This window comes from Carassius carassius, chromosome 10 (genome assembly GCF_963082965.1).
Source record: "Carassius carassius chromosome 10, fCarCar2.1, whole genome shotgun sequence".
Lineage (NCBI taxonomy): Eukaryota > Metazoa > Chordata > Actinopteri > Cypriniformes > Cyprinidae > Carassius > Carassius carassius.
Genome location: NC_081764.1, coordinates 1,305,305 through 1,315,304, shown reverse-complemented (window position 1 = coordinate 1,315,304; position 10,000 = coordinate 1,305,305). Strand labels below are relative to the sequence as shown.

The 10,000-nt window shown below is 34.9% G+C and overlaps 1 protein-coding gene across 5 annotated transcripts in view; it reads left to right on the top strand.

The window, feature by feature from the left end:
* The window catches only part of LOC132151492 (thymocyte selection-associated high mobility group box protein TOX-like), a 121,946-nt gene that overhangs the window by 37,941 nt on the left and 74,005 nt on the right, over positions 1 to 10,000 (top strand). For 2 of the 5 annotated variants that reach the window (XM_059559620.1, XM_059559617.1), the window contains exon 2: positions 2,501 to 2,593. The exons of 2 other annotated variants lie outside the window; for them this stretch is intronic. In XM_059559620.1, coding sequence (XP_059415603.1) covers positions 2,501 to 2,593 — 93 coding nt within the window. The remainder of the gene's footprint in view (positions 1 to 2,500; positions 2,594 to 10,000) is intronic. One more of the 5 variants, XM_059559619.1, reaches the window with a different exon arrangement.

Here is a 10,000-nt window from a genome sequence, read left to right as displayed (position 1 = left end):
TCAAACTGCAGTAATGGTCTTGCGGTTTAGAGAGCATTTGCATCAAGCAGCTGGTGCTTTGCGTTTCTCTTTAATGCGGATTTTGTCTTGATTATTTGTTTTTGCATGTCTTCTTTCCTTCACTAGCATGTTAGAAAGAGTCGACGACTCTGGTTTATATTTAACACAGCATTGCATGTTTACATGACCTCTCTATAAACAGGTTCCTGTTCTTATTCTCATTATGTTTATGTACCGTAATGTTACAATATGCATCACAAATTAGCTTTTTTTAAAATACATTTTTGTGCTTTTGCCATTTTTATTAGTTTTTCTATTCTATTTAGTTTTAATTCATTTTTAAGTTAGATCATTGTCATTTGTGAAACAATAGCTGTCTTGAGTCTCTAGGGGATATTTGTAGCAATAGCCAAAAATACATTGTAAGCGTCAAAATTATAAATGTTTCTTTCATGCCAATAATCATTAGGATATTAAGCAAAGATCATGTTCCATGAAGATGTTTAGTAATTGTCTTATTGTAAATATATCAAAAGTAATATGCATTGCTAAGAACTTAATCTGAACAACTTTAAAGATGATTTTCTTAATATTTCGATTTTTTTTTGCACCCTCAGATTCCAGATTTTCTAATAGTTCCTAACAAACTGTATTTAATCTAGGCATGACATTTTATAATTTTTTTTATTTTTTTTGCATTTGTTTGCATGTCTTCATGTATTAGTAGCCACTTCACAAGCTTGCTAGGAACACAACAATGCATCAACTACTAATGTTTATCCATGAGCCTTTTATTTTAAACTAAACTTCCAGTCAAGCAAGTGATTTCACCACAATCATTCTGGGATCTGATCGGTCGAGACATTCAGAAATGTCCCCTCAAGTCACCCACGGGTTACAGTAAAGTTTGCAGTAAAGGGCACGTCGATTACGGACACGTGCGGCGGTTAACAGGAAGACACAAGGTGCAGAAAACCCCTGCTGTGTGTCTAAGTTTAGCTGCAGCGATGAGAGAGATACAAATCAGAGAAAAAGAAAGAAAAGTAGATGACAGCATCCCACGATCCCTTCACTCTGTCTGGTTAATTAGCAGCACAGTCATTAGATCTGCACGCAGACATCTGATGAGGGACATTCTCAACGCACTAAATATGGTGCTTTGGATTTACTTGACAGCATATTGTTAGTCATACAGCGCTTTCTGATTTACAGTGATGTGTAGATTCAGTCACTTCACGTGTGAGTTTGCTTGTGTTTTAAAGACTGAAACTTTTAAAGAGAGTCTTAGATTAGTGTTAGGACAGATTTGACACCAAACCTGTTTATTTTTGGCAATGCAATTAAAAGAAATTGACTGCGCCATAGTACTGTGATGTGTATTACCATGGTATGTGTGTGTGTGTGTGTGTGTGTGTGTGTGTGTATTTAAAATGTAAAATAAACAATCTTTTTATATTTTCCACATTCATACACAGTGATGTGTAGATTACTTACTGTTACTGATTTCAAATTACATGAGAAAAAAATAGTAATGTAATTTAATTTACTCATTTTCGATAATGTAATCTGACTACTTTTGGATTACTTATAAATTACTTTAGACCTACCGTATTATTTAAATTTTTTACATTTGAAATTGTGAATCATTTGTAATCATATAATCCATGGAAAGTATGATTATGAACATTTTAAAACATAATATAATCAGATTACAAGGACTACTATAGATTTTTGTAATCTGATTACATAATCCAGATTACATGTAATCAGTTACAACACAGGTACTTCAAAGAAATACTGAGGTATTACCTTGTATGTTTACCATAGTATTTTGTTAATGAACCTGAGGCAGTATTTCATGATCGCTTGTAAAATTTCTGCCGGGTCATTAGTGTGCACTACAAGTACACTACACTAGTTTCAAATGTCTCTGTGTGTACTTTGTGTGTGTGTGTGTGTGTGTGTGTGTGTGTGTTTGGCACACTCTCTTGTGTGAATCATTAGATGTTTGATTGCTCCGATTCCCAAACCCAGACTGCCAAAACTCCTGCCGGGAGCGTTTCCTCAAACAAGCCTGACACACAGAGTGGGACAGAGGAGATCACACACACACACACACACACACACACACACACACTGTTACATGGACACGCAGTGGGAAGAGGCCAGAATGACTGACTGAAATCAGTTCACATGTCATTATTCCTGCTGAGCACAATATGTTATTAGTGGCATTGAAGTCAATCATCACTAGTACTACTGCTGATCGTAATGTGAGCCATGCCTTAGTATTATTAACAACCCTGGCAACTGGCCACAGCATCTGGCCTAGGATCATTTTAGTCAGGGTAAACACCACAGAAATCCTCTTTGTTATTGCTGATGTTTCGATTAGTGACGGTGACTGTCTCCCGTGGTTTGTGTCTCTTGTTCCGCTCAGACTCTTCTAAGTTGGGCCCATTGTCCTCTGTTTTTCTCTCCTCTTTTCTCCATCTCTTAGAGCAGATACGGTGTAGGAGATCGAGGTGTTAGGCTGTACAGCGCTTTACCCCTGAGGCACCACCCTGAGGAGAAAAGACTGCCCTCTTCAGGGGTGAGACACAATACTCATAATTGCTGAAAATGCTGTATTATGCATGCAAGGACAGTAGTTGGGATTGCTACTTTAAATATATAAAAACAAAAAAACTAAAAAAAAAACTGTATGCATCTTTGCAAATACACATTCTTATAGACCAGGGGTCTTCAACTAAAATTGCTTGAGGTCCAGTAATAAACCCTTCTCCCTAGCCGAGGTTCGGACAATTATGTACCTAAAAACATGAATTGATGAGAGTATCTGCAGGATATTTAAGCTTATATTTAAGATTTTTTAAGACATGCAAAAAAGAAATAAAAATTTTAAAAAGCCTGATTTACAGTTCAGATACAGGTTTTCACAAAAACAAAGTTTTGTCAAATGATAATCTTCTCATTTAAGTCTTAAAACATTTTTTTTTTTACTTTTTTACATTTAAACAACTATTATCAGTAAATTATATTCATTAAATAACTTAGAAATATATGTTACTGTCTTAATTGTTAAAATTTTTATTGCATTCTTATTTTCCATCCACCAGTTCATATTTACTACTTTGCGTGTTTGCTGCGTAAAAACATGGGCTAATTTTCACATTGATCTGAACTTAAACAGCAGACGGGTTAACTGAAAATGCACATTTATAATCTGCCAGCAGGCGGCGCTTTTGGAACGGCAGAAATACAGCATTTAATCCCAGTAACTGCAGTACACAAAGCAGAGCAGCAGCTGACTATGAAACATCCAACGATCATATTTTTTCAATGAAATCATAACATTTTGAAGTTTAATTGTCACATTAAGCCATATTGCAATTCTTGTCTTACCGTCCCCAAATTTAAGACCTCCTGAAATTATAATTAAGATGTGTCTTGTACCATTTAAGACTTCTTAAGTTTTTGTCAACATAGTAGCAACCCGTGGTGCTGAAGGACCGACAATGCTCTAATGAGCTGACCTTGATGTGCCTGATATAAATTAGATTTTATTAGAAAATAGCATCTGGCATTTATCAATTTTCATCTCGCGGAGTCTGCCAGTTTGCGACCCCTGTTATAGACTGAATTATATGTTATATGACTGCTATAGTTGATCATTTACATCAAAAATATACCCTTTGAAACCCATTTTCAAAAGTTTGCATTTTCAGGCCCCCAAAACATCATTGCCGTTTAAATGTACGGTCAAAATTCTAATTCTAATTCTAATCCACACCAAAACAATAATGATAACTAAAGACTACAATATCATTGTAATTGATTTCCTCATAGTGGTCTGTGTAGGCAGCAAACTAGGTTTGGATCGGGGCTTGGTCTAGCGCCCCCTGTTGTCTGAGAGTGACTCGGTCTGTCTTTCTGTCTGTGGTGGCTTTGTGGTTCTCTGAGGGACACATGAGAGTCCTTCTACGTGCCCAAAGGGCCACACTTCACACCCACCATAACCTTCTTCCTACACACACACACACACACACACATGTTGGGTTTCCATGAACACACACACACTAAAGAATGAAGGTCAAGTTCCAAAACTGAACAGTCAAGTGTAACTACTTTGACTTACAGAGCACACTGTGGCTAAGTTAAATGGTAAAACCAAGACACTGAATGAATACCATATTCATGTACTGTGGTATATACATGGTACTCCAAGGTATTTCAGACAATATCACAGCTATTTTTGGTATTTTTTATAAGTGAATATTATTTAATGTGGATATTTTTATTGCTATTTCTTCACATTGGCATATTTTTATTATTGTTTCACATTTATATTTTATTATTTAAAATATTAAAATATTTTGGTTATAATAGTTTAAAAGCACTAACTAATAAATATATAATAAATTGCATGGTTAAGATTTTTAAGCACATAAGGTAATACTACAGTACTAGTTTTTTTTTCTTTGCATTGGCATATATATATATATATATATATATATATATATATATATATATATATATATATATATTATTCTCGTAAATGTAATCTCGTTATCATGACTTTATAAGTTGGAAATAGAAAGTTTCCGACAGCACATGAAGACAGCAGAGAAGAGCTCTCGCTCAACACAGTGGATTGAATTGTGTTGTTAACTTTGTGGTATATTATTTTGAGTCATATGCAATGCGATAACACATGTCCCTATCACAATATATTGCTTTACAGATCAGAAATATTCACTCAATCATGCAGCACGTATCAGAAGATCTGTAGTATGGTTAACGCTCACAATCACTGATCTATATATTACTGAACCGCTCTTGCCCACCTCTTCCAACCGAGGCTAATTTAGGCTACAATATATATTTTAATTGATACTATGTAAAAAGAACACTTTATTCTTATTTGTTAAAATCAAATGTTATTACACTTTTGTTCATATAGCAGTAGGCCTAGTTTTAAATGAAGAAAGTGGTCAATTTACTTTGAATGCATTATTATCTTTGTGCATAACAATGCAATGAACTGCGATTAATCGCATTCAATAATGCGATTAATCGCGATTAAAAATAGTATTGCAAAAACACAGTGGATATAGTGTATTTGTTGAATGCAGTGTAGTATTTGGGATGCATGTGAACATACAGCATCATCTTTAGATGCCAGACATTGTTTTTACGCTGTAGTCCAGCAGTTGTGCATCACTCATTTATGTTTGCAATGCTGCAAATGTTCACACACAATCAACCTCACGAGTGATTCACTAACAAATGTGAGCACGTTTGACTCAGAATTACCTAAGTTTCCTTTTTCACTTTCCGTTACTTGAAAGGACGTCTGTACTTTAACAAAGTAAAACATGTCTGACTCACTGGAAAAACTCGAACCAAGCGTTCTCAATTGATCTACTCAGCACATTAACTGAAAGTGTGAAACTATGGAAATAGCATTGTTCCAAAACACCACGAATCCTCTGCTGCAGAAGCTTTTCTTTTGGAATGATCTTCTCAGCATCCTGCTCCACTGAATACCGTTGTGTGCAATATTGTGGGCAGCTTCTTTTTAATTAGAAACGAGATGGTATTGATGTTCCAGAAACCACGCATCGTAAATCATTTATCAGTGCTGGAGTGCTAACAAAGCAGCTCACGCTGACCGGTCCTTCCTCATTTAATCCATTATCAGGGTTCCCACGGCCACGGAAAAAAACACGGGAAATATCAGGGAATTTTTAAGTGTTGATTGATTTTTTTCCCCTTGCTTGAAAGATAGGTCATGGTACTATTTAGTTTCCATATCCATATATCACTGTAACTATGAGGTACTTTCAAGAATACTGTGGTATTACCATCTAGGTGGTGTTAAAAATCTTGGTTTTACTAATAATAAGCATATTTTATAAGGAAACTAATAAAAAAAAAGTGCATGATTATACAATAGTTTTTAAGTGCTTATGGTAATACTAGGGTATTTTTAAGTGATTTTCAGGCTTGGAAAAGTCATTGAAAATACTGACTGTTACATAAGTTGATTTCCATGTGCATGCATCATTGTAATGTGAAGTATCTATTACATCTGTATTTCCATTGCATGTTTTTAGATTTTCTATTTTCTATTTTAATATTTAAAAATGTAGTATATTTCAGTAATAATAAGCTCTAACTATTAAATATATAATCAAATTGCATTATAATAATTATAGTGAGGCATAACAATAATGTTTTATAGCTGTTATTATTCATGAGCTCATAGAGTGCATTATATGGTGCATTACGATGCATAATTAATGCATTCAAAATACTTTTATAATGCATTATATATAAAGACTTAGCAAAGTGTTACTCTCTTTTCCTAGTTATTATAAGATATTTTATCAACTACAGAATTCTCTTTGTATAAAACGTTTTTTAATTAAAAACCCTAATCCGGAATTCACAAAAGAATGCAAAAGTCATAGAAGTTCACTGGTATTTTAATGACTGCATCATTATAAGAATTATAGAGATATTAAGTTGTGTTGTGTATTTCATTATTCTGCAGTTATTTATTACAGTGCTTTCACAGAGTCTTGACACTTTCATAAATAAAACTGAAAAATATGATATTTTTACAATGCCCAGAGTTCTGAGGAACGAACTAAAAAAAGACAGAGAGAAGAAGAAGAAGAAAAAAAACTTTTTTTTTTTTAGCTCAGTTTTCCGGATGCATACATGCATTTACATATTTATGGTTTAAAATTATCTGCCTTTTATCAAACGTCTCCTCAGCCGCCTTTTAAGAAGTCTAACCAAACCATGGCATGAAGATTGAGCTCTGAACAACCACTTTAACAGCTCAGAGAGGAAACGTGCCGTTTCTCCTCGACCCGTGCGTCAGGTGTTGCGGTGAGGGGAGGGGAACGAGGTTTTAGGCCTTTGTTTGGTATCTTTACATCTCGACACACAGGGTTCAGTTAAAAGTTGTTTCAGTTAAACATCCGCTCACTAGCTGAAATAACCCCCCCCACCCCCCCACCACACACACACACACCCACCCTCACCTTCAGCTTCCTCACACACACACACACACACACACACACACAGCTATTTTCAGAGAGTGTATTGCTCTGAAGCCGACAGGCTTTCTTTCTCTCACCGTGAGTTTCTCTCAATTATTGAGTTGTTGCTCCGGAGAAATAATGTTTAAGTAGTTTAAATATCAGCTTGGACTCAGATATTTCTCCCAAAATAATTTCTAGAATAAGAAACAGACACAAATGAGTCACGTTTTTATAGAAAATACTTTGAGCTTAAATTGGGATTTCTGACTTTTGGTAGATTTTTGGTCTCTGAACACATTTTGAGACATCTATTTTGTCATGAGATTACTAAGGTTGAAACATCTTAAACATCTGCTTTTCTGTGTTTGAATTTAATTATTGAATCTCATTGCTGTTGCCCGTTCATAGCTCAGTTATGTCTCAACTGTCTCAGATGTTTCTCCTAAAAAGCTAGACGATAGTTGTCCTCTATAGTAATAGAGTAGAGCTATAAAATGCATATGATGAGCGTCTCAGGTCATGAAATGTTATATGTTGAGATCTCTGACTTTATACTGTAGATTTTTTTGATATCTGAGAACAGTTTGAGACATTGATGAGATCGGTTTTCTCAGGAGAAACATCTCAAAACAAAATCACAAATCATTTAATTAGAAATGATTGCATTCTTATTGAGATTTTTGACTGTATACCCTTGATTTATATCATAGAAACCTATCTGAAGCAATTGAGATATTAACGAATCTTCTTCGCAGTGTTTTCCCTCATTTCCTGACATTTCACCTGTAAACTAAGCGTTAAACTCGCAGCGAGGAGTCGACACTAAACCATCTGAAGAAGGCAGGCTTAGCCAAATGAGATTTCATATTTCCCTCCTCTGCTAAATATGTGCTAATATGTTTTGGTGTGTAATCCAGAGAGCGTCGTTTGGACGTGCTAACTCACATTATCAACTGATGCCAATTTGTGGGTGTTTTTAAATTGAGTTCTCATCTCTGTAATCCTGGACTATAATCTCATGTGATTACAGATTTAAGGGCATCATAAAACACATGTCCCTTATTTTGCCGTGCACAGCTCACCGGTGCATTTCATTGTTTTGTTTTGCGAAAAAAGTAATAATATAACATTTTTCATAGTTTTTTTAATGATCTTTCTAGAACTTTCATAAATATTTATTTACTCAAAAAAGCCACCAAAATAATATTAACAAAAAAGATCGGGTTTTCAAGTCTCATCACAATATTCAAATTCAAATGTATCATTACGAATCATTCTGAATGTTATTTTGTGTCGTCTGGTGGATAGTACATACAGTATTCATAGTGTAATATTTGCATATGAATATGAATCTCTCAGATCTAATTGGCCACGGGTTAAATTAAAATAATGAATAAATTGCAAAAAAAAAAAACATGATTAATAATAATTTTTAAAAAAATCAGAATTTTTCATTTTTTTTTCTCTCCAAACAGCACGTTTGTTAATGAAAAAATTGTTAAAAAATATAAATTCTGGTAATTTTTTTTCATTTTAGTTTTTACACCCTTTTAAATTGTGTTTTGTAAATATAAATGTGTGTAAATGAGCAGCACAACATGTCTTTCTGATACTTCAGCTTTCAATAAGACTCATAATAACAGCCACAGCTGGAGCTCGTCTATGTATTGTAGCACTTCGAGACTTGCATATGATTAGCCAATCAGAGAACACAGTGGGCGTGGCTCAATATGTGTTATTTAGAACAAATCTGCGGTGAAGTGCATTGCATTCATTTGTTTTCATGACAAATGGGTTGAGGAGGTTTTAGCACTTCACGGTCTGACGGGAATAAACATTGATATTATAATTCGAACGCGTTTACGTCGTGGTCCATTTGTCATGCTCCAAGTGTTTGTTATTAATGTTTTAATTTATGTGAATGTGTAAACTCATCCCATCATCATAATTTAGCGACACACACACACTCACAGTAATTTGGGTGTGTGTTTGTGTATTAATCAGATGCGTCGTCTATTTGTCACGTCTGTACGTTTAATTCGTCCTCATTTGTGAGAAAGCTGACATATTCCTGCTTTCTGTTTTTCCTTTCTTTCTCCCCCTTGCTTCCTCGCTGCCTGATTTGGAAAGACTCGCATAGTCAATTACGCTGGAGTTTGAGAGATGGAGTGCGCTGGAGTTGCCATATTTTTGTATGATATTAATATTTCATAAGTGCCATTCTCAGCTGAATATCTAAGAGAGGGCGCCTATTAGATTCGGCTCTGCCAGAATATTATTCATTCTCCGGAGAGGAGACGAGCATGTCGTTACCGCCGCTGTTCTCCTCAGCGCTCTTCTGGCAACAACTGGATTATTTGGATAGTTCGGTCCAAATTGGCCTGGACTGTGCTGCTTCTTGCCAGATTACAGTAACTGAGACAGACCGAAAGGTCAAAACCAAAGCAAACTGACATGTGAATTGGACTGTAGTGAACTGAATCGAATTGCACGGAAGCAAAGTGTATTTAGCCGTTCAATTAAGCCATCGAAGTCATGCTGTATTGACCAATCAGCATCCAGGATGATTTATAATTTCTGACTGGATGAGGGCTGTGCATATACTAATACTAATACTAATGCATATTCGACATGAATGCACAAGTTTGTCAGCCATAAACAGCCACGATTAGACTAATGCACTATAATACTTATGTTTTTTTTAATGCTATTAACTATTAATTGGAAGTGATCATATCACATATCACTGTTGCTGCTGTTATATAAAAGCAATGAGTTATTGCACAGTTGTGCATTTATAATATTTTACCATAACTCATTTTTGCATCGCTGATTGCTTTTCTGCATCATTTTTAGCATTTTTTCTTCGAATATATATTTTTTCATGACAATGTTTACCATCAGAAATCTGAGTAAAACGTTAAATTAATAAATGCATTTGA